This window comes from Crinia signifera, chromosome 2, assembly GCF_055691185.1.
Source record: "Crinia signifera chromosome 2, ASM5569118v1, whole genome shotgun sequence".
In the NCBI taxonomy this organism is placed as follows: domain Eukaryota; kingdom Metazoa; phylum Chordata; class Amphibia; order Anura; family Myobatrachidae; genus Crinia; species Crinia signifera.
This window is the reverse complement of record NC_139218.1, coordinates 347,421,443-347,442,039: the sequence shown is the minus strand read 5'-3', so window position 1 is coordinate 347,442,039 and position 20,597 is coordinate 347,421,443. Positions and strand designations below refer to the sequence as shown.

Genomic DNA, 20,597 nt, shown 5'->3' with positions numbered 1-20,597 from the left:
CCATATGTGTAGTGGTCTATATTTCAGTCTAATTTCCCACCAGGCCGGAGCAGATAGACTGCTGCTTCCCCTCATCAGTTTCAGGATTGCATAAACATGGAGAACTACTACAGTAAGTAGGGAAGTATGGCCTTTATGATATGTGTATACCCTCCAAGTGTACTGTTGTGGCTGGTACAGTATTCTCCCAAAATAGCTGGGAGGCTCCTGAAAAATCGTGTGGCACTCCTGACCTTCTAGAAGAGTGGGTAAGTCTCCTGGCCATACACCGAATCACGTCAATCTGGGCATTGTGTGTGGCCAAGTTGAAGCGGTCTCACTGCCAAGTCCCCATTCGGTGTGGTGGTCCTATTTCATGCCACTTCACTATGCCCTTGCTACGCAGAGCCATGCCCACTTCTGTGCCAATGTAGCTGCTTCCTCCTGGAAGGGGCAGCCAGAATGCTGGCATGTATACAGTATTGATTTGTATCTGATGCTGGACAGAGCTTTCTTATAGCAGCACTGCGGGGGCAGAATCCTGCGGCACTGGTGAACATAAATTGTCTATGAAAGATCAGGGCCGCTGAGAGGGGTAATAATTACCCGGGCCCAGCCTTGCTGGAGGGGCCCTGGTCCGACCCACCTCTTCCCCCTCTGTCCCTCCCTGGCAGCAGCAGCACACACATCTACAGCATGTGCTGTGGGTATGTTCTGGGGGGGGTAGGAAGACAATAACACTCTCCCACGACTTTGGAGTGTTTTTTTTTCACACCTTCTAAACATTTTGAGGGCGTATCCTAATCGTGGGAGGTGGCCACACACCCCGCAATTAGGTCACGCCCCCAGAATTATGGGGCTGATGTACTAAGCCTGTGTACTAAGTGGAGAAAGATAAAAAAATCAATCAGCTCCTACATTTATTTTTCAAACACAGCCTGGAACATGGTAGTTAGGGCTGCTACTTTCCCCCAAGTATTTTTAGCTACACAATATATCCATACAACAGAATGTGTCAGCAACTAGACCAGACATAAAGGACTGTACTTACTGAGAGAGAGAGTCCATTCTATTTTTGGAGTCCGTTCTATTTTTGGACTCAATATGGAATCACTTGCTTCTGAATCACTGCCTGATGAGCTATATAATAAAAATGTAAAATGTATAAAATTTTGGTAATCCTGAATTATTTAGTTGTTTATACTGTATATCACTGACTTATTATGCAGAGCTTTCCAGGGAATATTTCCTTATTCATATTAGTGCCTCAACACATGACCCAACACTAACCAATGTGCTGACCAAATTGAGGTTAATTATGAAAACCTTATTGTACAGTAAATATATTTAATGGTTACCTATACCAAAAATTAAATACAGGGTTCACGGGCGTAGATTGCATCAACACCAGTGGCGGAACTCTGGGAAGCAGTGGAGGCTCCTGCGCCGGGCGCCAAGCCCTGGCGGGGGCACTTCCACTCCACTCCACTCCACTATCACAGCCAGAGTCAGGCTCCCTGTGTCCCCCTGAGAACTCACGCGCCACCCCCACTACTTACCCGCTGCGGATCGGGTTTTTTATATCCGATCCGCAGCGCAGCTGATTGAGCACACAGGGCCTTATTCTGGTTGAATCGTTCGGATGCGTATTTTCGGAAAGGAACCGAGTGTTCTCACACCTCCTCCATCTCTGGGAATCTCCCCCATCATTCGACGGTCACCGACCATCGAATGCTGGACCGAGTGGTCAGGCAGCACCGAGTGCTCCAGACCACTCGGGCATTTCTCTGTGCAAACACAGGGATATGGGCAGGCAACTGGCATCTGGCTGTCATATGTCCGCCCCCCACACGTGCGTCACGGCCGCATTACCATACGTACGCCCAGTGTTTGCATGGGAACGCCCATGAAGCGTGGGGCGTACGCATATGGTAATGAGCCCAATCAGTCCTTCACGCCCCTCTCCACCCCCTGTTCGGATTGCTACAACCGATCGTTTTCTGCACAGAATTCACGCCGTATTCGGACGTGCGCGGCGTTCGCACATGCGCAGATACGCCTCGTCACATGCACAAACACCAACCATCGGCCGTCCGTCCGCATTCGGAGCCATCCGACTCAACCAGAATAACCCCCACAGTGACTGACAGACAGCCGCTGGCGCCATAGAGCAGCATTGAACTTCCGGTGGCTGTCTAATGGAATTTGGTTCTGACTCCTGCAGCCTGTGGCCCGGTGACAGGACAGCGCGCAGGCTGCAGGAAGGTAGTGTGCAAGAGGATGGGAACAAGGCAGTGGCACACACAAACACATGCTGTTCGGCTGCTGCAGCCCTCTTATTTCAGTCAAATTCTCAGGTAAAAATAAATCCCTGCTGTAGCAGCCCCGTTTTTTTGTGCGGGGGGGGGGGGGGGGGGGGGGACAGTGTTTAATTTCAGTGGGACAGTGTCTAATTTTTTTTTATGGTGGATAAGGTGTATTTGCCTATTTGGATAAAAAAAAAACTGAATTTTTTTCTGGGGAATAATGTGTTTTTAATTTGTGGGAATAATGTGATTGTTTTGTGTGGAATAATGTGTTTTTTTGTGTGGAATGTTTTTAGTGTGTATACTGTAATGTGGGGTTTTGTGTTGGAATAATGTGTTTTTTTTTTGTATGGAATAATGTGTTTATTTTGCGGGAATGTGTTTTTTTCGTGGGGTATAATGTAGTATTTTTTCTGTGGTGGATAATGTTTTTCTTTGGTGGGCGTTAATGTGAATTTTTTTCTCTGTAGGGGATAATGGGGGCAATTTATTTGTGGCACATACTCACAGTTTGCCATCTATTTTAGCTATTCAATGGTTTCTGCAATCAGACGTCTATTAGCCGCTTACATCATATTTTCCTCTCGCCGCCACCGGAGGTGCAAGAACAAATGTGAAACCGTAGTTTTGGCGCCCATGGCACCTAAATCATAACTTTAGATATCCAGTCAAGATCTTTTGATTGAGTTGCATGGCTAGACCCAGAGCAATCAGGCGCATTACCTACTAATACTGATCTTAGACGATTATTGATATACATCTATTTGTATAGATGCCCAGTAGTTGCCGTGCACCACAATAGAATTGAAAATGTTATAAATTAATATTAACGGTATTTGTTTCCTAGCACGGCCACACCGATTTACATCGCGGTGGTCGTGTCGGAAAAATCGGGTCGATCGCATCGCATGCGATTTGGTCGCATGCGATGCGATCGACGCGACCGACCCGATTTTCGACCCGATTTTTTGATTGAATGAAATGTAAATCGGGTCCCTGGGACCCGATTTTACATTGGATTCAATATAAAATATTCCCTAGACCCCCAAATTTAACGACGTAAACCCCACCCCACGATAGACGCCAACCCGAAGCGTGGCGAGCGCAGCGAGCCCGCGAGGGGCGGCGGTGTGCATCCTCCGACCTTTTCATTCCCCTACTATCCACTAGGGCGTGGAGTGAGAATAGAATAGTGTCGCGAGCGCAGCGAGCCACCGAGCCCGAAATGTGGCGAGCGCAGCGAGCCACCGAGCCCGAAACGTGGCGAGCGCTTTGGGTTGGCGTCTATCGTGGGGTGACGACGGGGACATCTATAATGTGAAATGGGTCATATTGGCCCATTTCACATTTTTCAAATTTTTTTAAAGGTGAGATGGACTTAATCAAGTCCATCTCATCTTGTGCCATTATAATGGCACAAGACCGACGCGATCCTCACGATTTCAATGTTAAAAAATATTTTAACATTGAAGCCTATGGGGAAATCGGGGGCATCGCGTCGGTCGCGTCAGGACCAATGTTAATGGTCCCGACCGACGCGATGCCCCCGATATTGTGCCTTAGCCGGCAAAATGGACCTGATTTCAAAGGAAATCGGGTCCATCGTGTGGATCGTGTACCTTAACTTAAAGGTACACGATCCATAAGATTGTGGCCGTGCTAGGAAACAAGTACCATATTAACTTTTAGGGCCAAACCCAAAAAATTAAGATTCCTATGAGCTCATAAGAAGTAATGTGATTGATCACATTGCAATTACATCACTTCCTCCTTTGCCCCCCCCCCCCCCCCACTCCAGCTGTGCTACTGCACATTCACCGATGGAGGCTGGGGGTAGGGGACGCCACCATATTTTTTGCCTCCGGGCACCTGGTAGGAACTTACGCCGCTGATCAACACGACACTATAATGTTACAACTCAGTAAGCTCAAGTTTACCCCTAAGCCAGTGGTTCCTAAACTATGTGCCGTGGCACCTTGGGGTGCCTCGGGACACTTGCAGGGGTGTCTTGGATTGGTGATCCAGAACCAATTCAAGAATTTTGGGGCTAATGTAATCAACAAAACCAGTGCTAGTGGCTGCCAGTCTTAGAATATGTGGGCAAATAGAATTGAATCCTGTTCCTCACCACATAACTGAACCTAAGAATCACATATAAATCAAATGTATTTCAAATATTTTTTATTTCTAAATTAACAGATAAAAATACATACACACAGACACACACAAACACGTATATACTTTATATATTACTGCTACCTGTGTGTGTGTGCCTTGGGTATACCTAGCCTTCTGCAGGGCTGCCGAGAGGGGGGGGGGGGGAGCAGGTACTAATTAGCCGGGCCCGGACTTGCTGGAGGGGCCCAGGTCCACTCCACCCTTCCCCCTCTGTGTCTCCCGGGCGGCAGCAGCAGTAGCACACACCACTATAGCATGTGCTGTGCTGACAGCATAAGAGCTCAGCACAGCAGATGCTGTAAGTGTGTTCTGCTGAGGGGGGGACAATAACACCCCCCCCCCCCAACCTCGACTTTAGAGTCTTATTCCCCCCCCCCCCCCCTCTTAAAAAATGTAGGGAATGCCCTAATCACAGGATGTGGCCACGCCTCCCGCAAATAGGCCACTGCTGTGATTTATTGCCCTCCCCTACCAGCTCCAGCGTGACCCCCTAGCTCCCCTAGTTACGGTCCTGACCTTGGAAGGGCTTAGCTGTAGAGGACACCCAGCAGCCAGACTTCTCCTGTAAACGGACCCAACGTGGAGCTCCACAGTGAGCTGCTGAAACCCCCCTTCCCAACACACACACCCCACCACCACCACAACTCTCATTTCACTTGAATCTAAAGCAGGGGTGAAACAAAAAAAAATGGGTCCTCAAGATCTACCAACAGTTCATGTTTTCCAGACCACCTAGCTGACACATTTTTGAAATGTGTGTTGCATTGTACAGATCCACAGGTGGCCTGGAAAATTGTAACTGTTGGTAGATCTCGAGGACCAGTTTGGTCACCACTGGGGTAAAGGACACTGACAGGGATAAAACCTGGGAAAAGAGGACATAGATGTTGGAGTCAGATGAGAATAAGGGTACCTGTCTGATGAAGGATGCAGCATTATCGTGTGGGTATCTTCAGATGCCATTTTGTGTTTTTCTCAATGCAGCAATAGTTTAAGTTCTCACCCCTGTTTTAGTGGGCCAACCTGAATTAGGCCCGTTGTCTCTTGTATAGCTTTCTATATGTATGTGGGTATATTTTTCTATTTTTATTTAAACAAAGTAACAGAATTTGAAACATTGTTAAGTAAAAGTGAATCAAAGTTTAAGTTTAATAATCCCACTGCACACTGGGAAGCCAGGGGACGCAGCCACATACTGTGCACCACATTCACCTACTTACCTTTTCTCATCGTACCCGTTATGCGGAGCTGAGGGGAGACCTTCCTAAAGAAGAGAAGTTACAATGCCTACATTATTCCACAGCTGTACTCATGCTTGTTTATATGCTTCCAACAAGCTTCATGCAGTAAACAAATAATACAATAGATCACTGACCAGATACTGTATGTCAGACCCATGTTGACTAGACATAACGAGTAAGCAGGCATTTAAGAGCTAACTTGTATCCCTTTGCCTGTCTGCTAGAGGGCTTGGTATAATTTTCATGAAGGTAACAAGTATATATCTACTGTATATCATGCAGTGACCAGAAAGGGGCAGCAGTAGATTTCCCACTACAGTAGGTACATGCCTAGGGGTGATAGTACAGCATGTTCACTTGCAGGAGACCCCTACTAGGCCGATGGCCAGAGGAGGCCCTTTGATTATTTTTGTTTTTGTTATTACAGCTTATCTTTTTATTTTGTAATTGGTAAAGGAGGAGGGGGAAACATTCAGAAGATGGTGGTGGTGGTGGAGGGGGTGAAGTTGGTATGGCTTTGGCAGCTGAGCTCCCAACATGAAGAGGCCACTGACTGTTGTGATAGGGGCGGCTGGATTTGGCATACAGTATAATCAGTGATTGTGGGAGGGTGGGGCGATTGTTTGGCATTTATGGTCTGTGTTTGTTGGAAGGGAGGTGGATTGATTGAGGAAGGGGGGGGGGATTAGTGTCTTCCTTGTGGCCCCGTGAGAACTAAATTTGTCTCTGTGTGTACCCAGCCCAAGCGCGTCCCTGCTCACCACATCAATATGAGCTCCACATGCCCATGGCACAGTAATAAATTGATTTACTGACAATCTGCCTATCATGCATAAAGTCACTGCTATAGGACAGGCCCTGGTGAGCACAGACATCCGCCCCAATAGGCTGCCCTTGATGAGGCTGTAAAGGCACAGGGAAGGGGGGAGGGGTTGGAAGATTATCCACCACTGGCAGGATCAGAAGAATAGACTGGGGTCAGTAAACATACTGTATTACCAATATAAATGTTATCCCAAACTAGCAATTACAGTTTATTAATATAAAATTCTTTGGCCAGTGAAATACCTTGTGTTTAAAGTAAGGATGTGCTGATACGGAATTACCGGGATCTCAAAACAGGATCTTATTGGCTATCAGCTGTCACATGTTTTGGCTCCAAAACAAGTGACAGCCAGATAGCCAATAAGATCTTTGTTTTGAGATCTGGGTAAATCCGGATCTGCACATCCCTAGTTTAAAGAATCAGCTAATGAGTGCTGTAGTCGAACATCACAGCTATGAATACAGTACTTACCTATATGTGTAACCTTCAGTATGTAGAACATTGCATGTACATACATAATATTCTTTGGACTGTTTACTTACATTTAATTGTTCAAGTGGCTCAGATGACTTTTCTAAAAATAAAGTAGAAGTGAACAGGTTTAGCATATTTCTCAAAGAAGCAAATTGCAGAACAGGAATGCTATGCATTGCGGTCACGCTGTGGCGTAACTACTTATTGTGCACCGCCTCCTCTAGCATCTTCAAAAACTGTCTGCTGTATGGGGGCGGGCATTTTTTTGAAGGTCAGTTTTTAACAGCAGCAGGAGCCAGGAGGAGACCCAGGACCGCAGACAAGTAATCTGCAGGTCCCGGCTCAAGACGCGGCAGGGGTGTAACAATAACCCCGCAGTCCCCCGACTCCTACACTTTCTCAGCGCCTTCCCGCTACCGCAGGGTCTGCGGCGATATAGTTACACCACTGCAGTCACATGCTATATCAGACCTGTACAGGCTGCTTTGTGTTTTGTATTTCATTGTAATTGGCTCCTTTAAGCCAGTGTCTGGGATAGCGATGGACATAGCACAGAAAACACTTATTTATTTCATACCTTAATCAACATTTACTCATCTAACCACATGTACCAAAGTATTTCTTAATGTTTATTTGAAAATACATACATTTAAGCTAAATGCGCATATGATTATCATGTTCTGAAACATAACGTTGGTCTCTTCAAAGTCTAAAATGTGTTTTTGGACAACATTCACTTTTTCAATAGGATACTAAAAAAAATGACCTGGCATCGGGCCTAATTCAGAACTGACCACTGCTGAGCGAATTTGCAGCGGGCAGGGATCAGGTAGACACCGGGCCACTATAGTGAAATCCTGCCTTGCAACTTAGGGGGTATTCAATGTGCCGCCGCTATTTCCGACGGGGGGAAATAGCGGTGGCTCCCAATTCAATGCTGTCTTTAGCGACAGCATTGAAGCGGGATCACGGCAGTACGCGCCCGACTTTAGAAGCTGTCGGGCCCGTTCTGCCGATAATGGCCGTGGATTGTCACGATATCACTCACAGATCGACAATCCATGGCCGTTTTTGCGGCCACTCCCCCTTTGCGCCGATCGGCAGGCGGGACATTGAATCCCGCCTGTCGTTCAGCTGTCGGGCTGACCGCAAACGGGCCAGGATCACGGCTGTCAGCAGGGATCAACAGCCGTGATCCTAGATTGAATACCCCCCTTAGTGTGAACGGTGTGCAAATAAATGTGTATGGACGCTCACCATCAAGTGATTTTTCCACTGCCCACCAGTCATCACAAGCTTGGAGCAGCCAGAGACTTATTTGTCAGCTGCATTGGGGTCACATAAACATAAGCTAGGCAGCGCAGGAGATAAAATATAGGTTGAACTTGGTGGACGAATGTCTCTTTTCAACCTCAACAACTATGTTACTATGGGCCGATTCAGACCTGTGCGACCTGTCCCCAATGGTGGCGGGCTGCACATACGCATGCGTGATAATGCGTATATGTGCAAACCCCCGTATCGAGCACTTGCTGCCTGATTAACAGGCAGGGGGCATTCTGGGGTGGGAACCTGGTGTTTCATGGGCGTGCCCATGGTAAGTGTTCCCAAAAAGCTGGGTGTGACCATCAGAACACAGGCGTGCACCTGACTGCTTGGGATGGGCAGCTGACGTCACTGCCTGCCTTCAAATCGGCCATCAGCGTCCTAACCTTCAAATGATATTTCCTCTGTGTGGCAGAGCGAGCGGATGTGTACCCTTTGCAGTGTAGAGTGGGGATTCGGGTGGCGAGGTGGGTGTGCGTTTGGCGTATACCTGCTCGCTATTAGAGAATATAGGCAGCCTAGCGAGCAGGTCGGAATCAGCCCATTTTGTATGTAATTATGGAAACGCATACGTAAATGCACAAACAATAAACTTATGGGTTTATCAATAATTTCTATGTAACCTTCCGAAAAACCCTAACGCCTTGTTTGACAGAACTTTTCAACAACATTACTTCCTTAGGCTCCCTTCCCAAAGAACAGCTGAAAAGTCTGGCGCTATTTTATTTCAATCCACTGTAAGTAAGAGTATATTTAGCAGCGGACCTCAAATGTGTCTGTACTTACACAATTAAGTGGGTTAATATATTGTGGGGAACCGCATCAGCGGTTATTCCAAGGAAAAGAAAAATCGGAAAAGGAAGGACTTGGCTTTAGTGAATTATGATCACTCAATGGCCCTTATTCAGATCTGATTGCAGTACGAATTTGTTGGGAAAATGGGAAAAAACATGTGCACTGCAGGTGGGGCAGATGTAACATGTGCAGAGAGAGTTAAATTTGGGTGGTGTTTGTTGAAACTGAAATCTAAATTGCAGTGTAAAAATAATGCAGCCAGTATTTACCCTGCAGAGAAACAAAATAACTCACACAAATCTAACTCTCTCTGAATCTGAGTCTGATCTGAATAAAGGCCAATACACACCGTTAGTGCAATCTGGCTGAATTAATTCTGAGACTCACACCATTTATATTTAAGCAGTACTTTGCATTTTTATTTTCATTCTAAAAATAAGAATTTAAACTGTGTATATGTATGTACATATATTGACAATTAGTATTAATAATAATCTCTGCAGATGAATATTTAAATTAAAGCATAATAATACACCACATTTTATGAACAGCAAGTGGCCACTTGTATAAAATAAAGTTGGCTCCTGATATTAGATTACTATGTTCTTATTTTTAATAAATGTAGCGAAGTGGCTTGTACTGAAATAATTTGTGTCCAATGACAGGGTTGACACTGTTCCAAATAGATTAAGGTAAACCCATAGTTACGGTATCTTCACTTCAATGGTTGATTGTACTCCAATGGATTGAGGTTCACAGGGAGAAGGATGCAATATTCTGACCTGATGGTTGTGGTCTGTCTGTGGAAATCCTCATGGAGTCATAGCGCGTTCTCTTGATGGACTCACAGTGACACCACCGGCTGACCTCAGTCGGGTGCTCCGTCCTGAACCGGACGTGAGCCCTCGTCATGGGTCGTGGCTGGACGGCATCTGTGTGCCCAGATTGGATGGGAACGTTTGCCAGATAGCAGGGGGATGCATCCCACACCTGCCCACAGTTGGTGTGCAGCGTTGGATGTGCTCACCGCTCACAGTCGCACCTCACTTTGCCTCTAATTCTGAGTTTCTGTTACAGGATTTCTTTGAAAACGTGAAGATACGGGACCGGACAGATCCCTTTTCTCTCCTTGCTGTGCGGATATCAGCACAAGTCCTGTAGCCAGTTTGCAGTAGTCCACTGACGCGTTTCGCACCACCTGGGGCTTTTTCAAAGAGTGAAGTCTTGATAAAACGTTGCTTATTTAACTGTGGTGTTCCGTGTGAACCAATACTTTGATTGGCCCATAATTCCTGAGCACAGGTTTCACTGGTTTCTCATCAAGGGGTAAATTCAGTAGTCTGTTTGTTTAAGACTGATATTTATTATTTTTGTGTGCTTCCAACAATTATCTCCTCTAGGGTCAAGTGATTTAAAATGAAATAAGTAAAAATATTATAAAGAATTTAACACTCATTCTATCAGCATAAAATATTGGAGTTTTAGAACTGCATTTACTAATCATTTTAAAATCAACAATTTGCCGCTATCAAAGATAGAATTTGAGGAGGAAATTCAATTAACATATATTTTATATAAATGTCGATCTTGGCATTAATAGTGCCAGTATCTCCACACATGGGAAATAGTGTTCACATAACCTTGGTAGTCGCCAGAGAACAATTATGTTAACCACACTCCTCTTTCTTATGAATATCAGATTTTAAATTTATGAGGAATGGGTAAACATAAGAATGTATGTAAGAAGGAACTAATAATACCAATACCACAGTGTGCCTCCATAGGTCAAAATATCAGATTACATTTTTTGAACCTGAGAAGTCTGGTTCGTGTTCCATTATTTTACCTCTAGACTATGGTCCCATGTCTATTCATTCAATCATTTTGCCTTCATTCATTATGTTAGAAGTTCCAACCTTGATAGATTTTACATATACATATATATATATATATATTTATATATATCCAAGGGAAAGACCGGCACCCAGGACTTATATTGAGTCCAGATGGGTAGCTTGCCCTGGTGCCACCCTAAGGGCTTCGCAGCCCGTGAAGACACAAATTGGAGAAAGAAGGGCACTCAGGGACTAGATGCTGGTGAACGTAGGACAAATTTATTGCCTGGTGGGCTACGTTTCGGGGTCTCCCCCGTCGTCAGGACAAAACAAAACATTATTGTTTTGTCCTGACGACGGGGGAGACCCCGAAACGTAGACCACCAGGCAATAAATTTGTCCTACGTTCACCAGCATCTAGTCCCTGAGTGCCCTTCTTTCTCCAATTTGTTTGTATATATATATATATATATACATATATACATATACATATATACATATACATAATATATATATATATATATATATATATATATATATATTAGTATCCAGATGAACTGGCACTTCAGGGCTTAGGTTGAGCCAGAGTAGCTTGCCCCGGTGCCTGCAGTAAGGAACTTTGCAGCTCCAAATGTATACATCCAAGAAAAAGGGCACTCAGGGACTCCAGGTGGGTGAAACAAAGGACTGGTTTATTGCTCAGTCATAGGGTTGTCTGACAACCCTATGACTGAGCAATAAACCAGTCCTTTGTTTCACCCACCTGGAGTCCCTGAGTGCCCTTTTTCTTGGATGTATATATATATATATATATATATATATATATATATATATATATATATATATATATGCAATTAAGTCTTTACCACGTGGTAAAGCTCCAGCACCTGATGGGTTTATCAATAATTTCTACATAACCTTCCGAGAAACCCTAACGCCTTGTTTGACAGAACTTTTACTGCCAAAACTACCGACCTATAGCTCTACTAAATGGAGATATTAAGTTATTTGCAAAATTCATTGCCATACAGCTTATTGCTTTTTTACCTATGCTGATCCACTCGGACCAGACTGGGTTCGTACCCGGAAGGCAATCCTCTGACAACACTCGTAGAGCGTTTAATTTGATTGATTCTTTAACAAGTGATCAGGGTCTTCTGCTCCAGTTATTAGATGTGGAAAAGGCCTTTGATCGTTTAAATTGGAAGTATATGCATGAAGTCCTCTCTAGATTTGGTTTTAAAGATCAAATACTATCTTCTATTCTTGCATTGTATAGTTCACCCACAGAATGTTCAGCAACGGTTTTCTTTCAAACTCATTCTCTTTTTCAAATTAATTTTTGTATTGTCTTTCGAAAGCCGTCCTTCTAAAATTCGTGATGACCCTGCTTTCCCTGAAGTAAAGGTTGGTCCCACCACACACAAACTGAGTTTATTTGCAGATGGTGTACTCATTTTTGTTTCAGATGCTGTCATGACATTACCCCATCTTCATTCTATCCTAGATGTTCAGCAAAGCATCTTACTATAAATTAAACACCATGAAAACAGATGCTCTCCCTATTAACCTTGTAGGTTCTATATCATTATTGTGTTCTAGATTCCCCTATAATTTGCAGAAAGTATCCATTCGGTATCTGAATATAAATATCCCTGCAGACACTACAAAAGTTTTTGAAGTAAATTTACCATCTCTTCTTAGCTCCTTAACAACTTTTCCCAAGTCTTGGCTTGCATATGACATCTCATGGCTAGGCCGTATGGCTGCTTTCAAAATGTCCCTTTTACCTAAATAAATGTAATTATTTTGCACAATCCCATATATTTCCCAAAAAATAGAGCTTGCCACCAGTAATTCAATTTTGCTTAAGTACATCTGGTCCTCCTAAACTGTCCCGATCCAGGATGATTCTTCCCAAAGCCAAAGGTGGATTGACTCTTCCTGATTTGACACTTTATTATGATGCATGTAAATTAGCCAAGATAAAATCCTACTTTGATGCACAGGTGGGTGTGTCTTGAGAAGTCAGTACATTTATCGCTCTCCATTGACAATATTTTAAGACTACCCATATCACTTAGGTCTGAACTTCCCCCTCCTCCCCTTTTCTTTTTTCTGTATTGCCCTCATAAAAGAAAATAAAAATCAATAAAAATATTGATGTTAAAATATAGTCTGGTCCCTGATCTGGCTACTTAGCAATATTATTGAGGTCCGTTTGTACCACATTTAGAAGTAATCCTGAATTTCTTCAGGACACTATTCCATCTTTCATCCTTCATTTGGTATGGAAATTGTTCATGTTTTAGATGCTGACAGGCATCAGGATTGAGATCTACTAAGGATCCACTCCCTCTTTTTCAAACGAAAGCTATATTACGACTGAAATACATTAAGTTGCCTGTGGACGGTTACCCCTGAGGAAGTCGTTTTAACGACGAAACGCGTTGGGTTTTGTGCATGTTGACCGTTATAGAATCCATGACTCCACACAGATGAAAAAATTGTTTTATTGCTATATTTTATCTGTTTTATATATTAAATTTGTTGTATTGTTACCACATTGTCACCATTTGTTCTATTGGTGGTGGATGCATTCTAGGAGGGCGCACTTTGTCCATTGTCTGCCATTTCTTCCCTTTTTTCCCCCACTAACAGGGGGGACCCACTTAGTTGCTGCCCATACATTTCTTGTAGCGCATTGAAAGGGTATTCTCTCTCTCTCTCTCTCTATATATATATATATATATATATATATATATATATATATATATATATATATATATTTCAAAGTTTATAATGTATTTTATGGACCACATTTTCATGATTACATTTTTTGAGGGAAAATTTATGTTTAGATTTAGTTTTTTGGGGGGTTGAACGAGTGTTTGAAATATAGGAACAACAGTTACATCTTACATACCAAACCAAAAAATTCACCTTGGTTTTTCAGTGGAATGAACACTGTACATTTGTTTAAACGAATAAAAGGTAACATACAGTATATATATATTGATGTATCCCTTTTGATATTGATATATATGTATGATGATTCGCTAATGAAAATCACCATTAGCATATATCTAGAAAAATAGAGATTATGTGAAAATACACATTAGTGGAAACTAATTTATAATTACATATACTATTAACAGGGCTCATTCACAAACCATCTAGAAAGACGGTAGTAATACAATTCTATCTACATTTGCCAAAATAAGTGTACCTTTTTGAGGTAAAAAGCTTTCCTTGACATTGTCTCCCGCTTCTTCTTCTTCTTGTTCGTTTGGGGCCTCTGCTGGTGAACTTTCCACAGTTGCATCTCTACTTTGTTCAGATACTTTTGCCGTTGCTGGACTTGCAGGATATGTTGATAAGAAATGGTGGTAAGCCTCTGGTCTCTGAAGTGGCATGTATATATGTGTAGTAGGGGCTGGGTGTGAAAATGCTGGTGATGGTGTTGGGATTGTTCGGTTTTGTTCACTTTGATTTGTTCTGTTATCGGGAGACATTCTACCCAATTGTTCTTCAATCCTCTTTAAGGCTGTAGCCATTAGAACATGTGTTGCAGTTGATTGTCTAATATTTTCTCTGATATCTTGAATATTGTGTGCAGTACATGCAGTGTTGTTCACAAGTTTATTCATTGCCTCGGCCACAATATTTATTGCTTCCATGGTTTTTTGGTGTTTTTCCTGTCTTTGTACCTCTGCTTCTTGCATAGAGTCAACTAATTCCTTTAGAAGATTCTCTATGGAATGATGGTCTTTAATTTCTTTTAAATTGTTTCCAAATGCCTCAATGTTCTTATTCATTGCATTCATGGTATTTTCCATTAAAGTTAGTCTACGGTCTATGGTCTCACGAAAATGATCTTGCCCAGTATGAAAGCTCGAAACCACTGTTTGAATTTCCTGCATTTCACTGTTTGCAGGAGGAGCCACATCAGGGGCCCTAATTGATTGTTGCGTTTCTGTGGGAAGCAACAAAGATAAAAAATTACCATTAATGATAAATAAACAAAGGACAGGTTTAAAGTCCAGTATCCAACACGCTTTCAACTTACGTATAGGACTTGGAGTGTTACTATGCACATTAAGATCTCTTTCCTCTTCTCCGTGTATCAAACCGGGTTGCAAAAAGGGAGATATTCCCAAATTCAATCCTGTGCTAGATTCAGCGCCTCCCTCTATGTAGTTTTGAAGACAGAATATGTGATAAGACTATGAAATGTATGAAGATTGTGTAGAAGGTGCAGAAGTTCTGTATAACATACCTTCTTCACAAACATTTGTCACGTCTTCCACAGCAGGAATATTACATCTCTTTTGTCTCCTAGAAATGTCTGGTGTGGCTATCGAAATTTCTGATGGACTTGTCTCAAATCCAATAAATGTGGATTCCGTCACTTCACTATCTCCAAATAGACTTTTAGTAGATGAAAGTATTTTGGAACTCTGAATATTTGGGGTGCACACTTCAGCTTGCAATTGTACTTCCTGTCCATAAGATAAGGATGCTGAAGGACTTCTTCTATTCTTTAAGTGACATTCTAATATAAGAATATAAGTGTGAAAGTGACAATTAACACAAATTGGCAAGTGAATTAAACAAACCCTCTAATCTCTTATATATTTGGCTACATCTGTCACTCAAAGTGGGTGTCTGTGTCTATAACGCTCTGTTCCTGGACTTTCCTCTTAATGTGTGATTGCCTTCATCTGTGCTGAACACCTTTCTGAGAAATTAACCTGTTTAAAACAGGTGATGGCAATCATACATTAAGAAAAGTCTAGAAACAGAGCATTGTGTCCCTCCTGGAGAGGGTCATGTTGGGAGGTATGTGACAGAGAACCAGCCCAGTGAGCCCACAGACAGTGCCAGACACCCACTGCCTTCCCAATTGCCCAGCACTGCTACTCCACAGCCACCAGGTGAGCGCCCCCCTCCCGCGATTTGCGGCAAAACCTCCCCCCCCCCGCGCGCCCCATCCGCGATTCGCGGCAAAAACACCCGCTCCCCCGCGACCCCCCCTACCGCGGTTCGCAGCAAAAACACCCCCCGCGACCCCCCCTCCCGCGATTCGCTGCAAAAAGAACCCCCCCACGACCCCTCCGGCAATTCGGGGCGGCACCCCCCCTGCGACCCCCCTCCCGCAATTCGCAGCAGCCCCAGGATTAAATGGCACATGCAAAACACTGACATGGCTATGGTCGACAATGAAAAAGGTTGACATGAGTTTTTGAAGATTTATTTTTAATTTTTTTAATTTTTTCATATTCATTGTCATGTGTCGACATGGACACCAATGAAGTGGCACACTTATGTCAACATTTACATGTGTTGACCTTTCTGTGTTGATTTTTTCTTGTGGCGATTCGCGTCACACCCCCCCGCAACCCCCCCTCCCACGATTCGCGGCAACCCCCGTGACCCCACACCTCCCGCAATTCGCGGTAACCCCCCACCGGAACCCCTGTGAACCCCGCCCTCCCGCGATTCGCGGCACCCACCCCCGCGACCCCCCCTCCCGCAATTCACGGCACCCCCCCGTGATTCGCGGCAGCTCCAGAATTAAATTGCACATGGAAAACACTGACATGGCTATGGTCGACAATGAAAAAGGTTGACATGAGTTTTTGAAGTTTTTTTTTTTCATTTTTTGAATATTTTCATATTCATTCTCATGTGTCGACATGGATACCAATGAAGTGCCACACTTATGTCAACATTTACATGTGTTGACCTTTCTGTGTTGATTTTTTCTTGTGGCGATTTGCGTCACCCCCCCCCCCCACAACCCCCACTCCCGCGATTCACGGCACACACACACACCTCCCCCGCGATTCTCGGCACCCCACCCCGTGACCCCCCCTCCCGTGATTCACGGCACACCCCCGCGACCCCCCCTCCCATGATTCGCCGCAACCCCCGCCCCGTAACCCCCCCTCCCGCGATTCGCGGCACCCACCCCCGCGACCCCCCCTCCCGCAATTCGCGGCAGCTCCAGAATTAAATTGCACATGGAAAACACTGACATGGCTATGGTCGACAATGAAAAAGGTTGACATGAGTTTTTTAAGTTTTTTTTTTCATTTTTTGAATGTTTTCATATTCATTCTCATGTGTCGACATGGACACCAATGAAGTGCCACACTTTGTCAACATTTACATGTGTTGACCTTTCTGTGTTGATTTTTTCTTGTGGCGATTCGCGTCACACCCCCCCTGAACCCCCACTCCCGCGATTCACGGCACACACACCCCCCCGCGATTCTCGGCACCCCACCCCGTGACCCCCCCTCCCGTGATTCTTGGCACACCCCCCGCGACCCCCCCTACCATGATTCGCCGCAACCCCCGCCCCCGTAACCCCCCTCCCGCGATTCTCTGCAATCCCTCCCCTCCCGCGATTCGCAGCATCCACCCCCCCACAACCCCCCCTCCTGCAATTCGCGGCACCCCCCGCGACCCCCCCTCCTGCAATTCGCGGCACCCTCCGCGACCCCCCCTCCCGCGATTCGCGGACACCTAAGTTGCAATACAGGGCATCTTTCATACAATTCTAACCATATTTCTCATATACAAACGTTCACAAATTAAGGGGGCGCAGCCCCTTACGACGGTGTGAAGAGCGCCCGTAGGGCGCGATGAATCACCTAGTTGTTAAATATTTGTGTCAAAATATAGTCCAATTAAATTCTGTTACCCTCATTACTAGGGTATTGCAATTGTTTACCAGTGTAAACATATGTAAGGGGGTCTTAACAAACGACATGTTTTAAGCTGCTGTTAACAAAACATTTCACTATGTTCAATCAATAACTTGATGTCCCTAAATGTTTTTAAATGGACAAAAAAACACAAAAATATTGTGTTCAAAATAAAATATTGTGGACTTCCAGTTCTAGGCCTCTAGATGAGCGGCAGGTAAATGGGACAGCCCGCCCGCGCACCCTTCATAAGATTACCCCTTGCTGCATGGAAAAGTATTTGGAGCACATCCCAGGACTCAAAAGCCATGCACAGCACGACAAAGAAAAGGACTGCGAATCCAAGATGGCAATGGATTTCGGCGGCCTTCACCACAACATCTCAGGCACCGCCCCAGCAGAGCACCGCGATCACCACCCACGTAGGAGACAAGGGCAATCCAGTCACCTGCTCACCTGCTTAGATGGACACAACTGCTCCAGCTACAGACAAGGTACTACCTGCAACCACAAAACCAGTCACCTATGGGGACATGGTGCTAGCAGTAAGGGCAGCCATATGCCCTTTATTGAAGGAGCAAACTGCCAACATTAACCGGCAAACGTTTTCAACCTTTGAAAAAGTTGTCTTAGTGCAACGAAACGCATCAGGCTGAACCACTTACATTTGGACTCTGGACACTACCAACTATATCCCCTTAAAACCAGCTCCCCCTCTCATTTCCCCCCACTGGCCCATTCACCATCTTCCGGCACCCTAATACTGGACTTACAAATTGGGAAACCACCACCTGCATACTTATTGGAGTCAATCCGAGAAGTGAGGTATTACCATCTTTGCCCACCAATGGATTCGAAAAGCAAGGCATCCAGCAAGGTATACGGATACCCATTACACCAGTTTATTCCGGACCCCATATTGGATTACAAAAAACCAACGAGAGGAGAGCATATTCTAGGAACAAGCGGGACTTACATAAGTATACTCCACTGTCTTTCCACTTCCCATTCCCCTATTAAGTGGCTTACTGTATGTCAATGTGTTTACATTTGTTCATCAAGTGCATTACTTTTTACCATAGTCTGTGTATTTTTAACAAATGAATTATTATATCTCTCTATATGAGATCAATTAAATTAATTTATATATCTTTATGTGATACCCAACTGATCATTTTTATTTATTTTTCAATACTTTATTAATATACCCTAGTGCGCTCCACAATTTCTCCTTTGTCTTTTTTATCCTGTTGTCAGGGGATTGAACCTCCCCTCTGTGTGAGCAGCCTACAAAACAGCCTACACCATAAGTGCCTTAATATCACCTGGGGTGATTTTTGTCTCATTGACAATATTTTGCCCACAATTTATTGCCAAATGGTTGTTTGTTTCTTTTTTCAATCTTACTGTATGTCGTCTAAAGCCCAATACGTCTACCATTATACTCTATAGTATTTCTTCTTGATATGTAGTGAAACCTACTACTCCAGAGATATCTCTATCTTCAAATCCCCCTCCCTCTAACCCTCCACTTTTTTATATTTCCCCTCCTCCTCTACGACTGTGGGCACAACAAGAACAATGATTATAGTTAATAATATGATGTTGTAGAGTTTTCATGATGCGGTGCAGCATTACAAGTGTTCACCAGGGCACAAAGGTTTAGGTTTAGTAGCTTAACTCCGTTCGGTGACCTTAAGTCACAGGATGGTATTATTTTACACAGTTTTGTACGGAAGTACAATTGCTTTATGTATGTTTTGTTTTCCCTCTTCCTTACCCGCTTTTCCTGGCTTTTCCCACACCCTTTCCTCCACGATTTGCTTTTCTCTTCTATTATATGGAGTCTCCCTTTACCTCATCCTGGTGCCTCAAGTTTTGTTTCTGCTTGCTTATTGTTTTAGTTATCTTGGGAGATGTCCTTGAAAATAGGATGCTGGAACATTGGAGGGATTAACTCCCCCTATTATCACTCTGCAAGAAGTACTAACGGCTATTACAAACCTGAAACCAGTCAAGGCTCTAGGCCTGGACGGGCTCACATCGGAATACTATAAACTCTTGGCACCAAAAATATCACAATGCCTGGTGTATACTTTTAATGATATACTCCAACATAAACGTCCCCCCTCCCACATGAACACAGCTAATTATGTGTGTTACCGAAGCCAGGAAGGGCCTTATAAAGGCCAATGTCATTACTTAACATAGACTATAAACTATTGACTAAGATTCTGGTGGAGAGGCTCAAGGAGATTGTTCCACTTCTGGTCCATCAGGATCAGACAGGATTTGTATCAGGGAGGAACCCAGTCACCAATATTAGACGGGTACTAGCAGTGGTGATTCCCAGTGCACAGTGTCAAATACTCACATTTTATCCCTTGACGCCGAAAAGGCCTGGTGCACTGGGACCATCTCTTTAACACTCTGAAGTGCTTTGGTTTTCCCACCAATGTTTATTTCATGGCTGAACACTTTATATACCTCCGAAGGCCGCCTCCAGAATCGTATGCAATAACATTAAAACCCTTGACAGAGATCCTAGAAAATCACAGTGGCTACTTATATCGGGCAACCCCATGTACCCACCAGGCCTGGATTCCCCGGCTTTCAGGCGCCTCCAACAAAAAGGATTGCTAATAATATCACAGGTCATTCTTAAAGTAGGCATTACATTGCAGAAACATTTAAAGTGCCGAAACTGCAGCAAAACCAGTAAACAAGTGCCCCACCAAAGCGGCATCACATGGAAAGGCAGCCACCCCAAAACCTATGCAGGCACACATTGCACATGACAATAGCATATATTGCAGAATCATTTAAGTCACCAATAAGTAATCACCAATAAGTAACTCATCATCAATAAGTAAACAAGTGCCCCACCGAAAAGGGCATCACATGGCAAAGCAGCAACCCCA

At 44.1% G+C, this 20,597-nt stretch overlaps 1 protein-coding gene across 6 annotated transcripts in view; it reads right to left on the bottom strand.

Moving 5' to 3' along the window:
• The window catches only part of PHF11 (PHD finger protein 11), a 63,620-nt gene that overhangs the window by 7,979 nt on the left and 35,044 nt on the right, over window positions 1-20,597 (bottom strand). For all 6 annotated transcript variants that reach the window (XM_083169683.1, XM_083169684.1, XM_083169685.1 and 3 more), the window contains 6 exons: window positions 15,240-15,515; window positions 15,030-15,152; window positions 14,190-14,936; window positions 7,073-7,104; window positions 5,684-5,727; window positions 1,031-1,119 (listed from right to left, as the gene is read on the bottom strand). In XM_083169683.1, coding sequence (XP_083025809.1) covers window positions 1,031-1,119; window positions 5,684-5,727; window positions 7,073-7,104; window positions 14,190-14,936; window positions 15,030-15,152; window positions 15,240-15,515 — 1,311 coding nt within the window. The remainder of the gene's footprint in view (window positions 1-1,030; window positions 1,120-5,683; window positions 5,728-7,072; window positions 7,105-14,189; window positions 14,937-15,029; window positions 15,153-15,239; window positions 15,516-20,597) is intronic.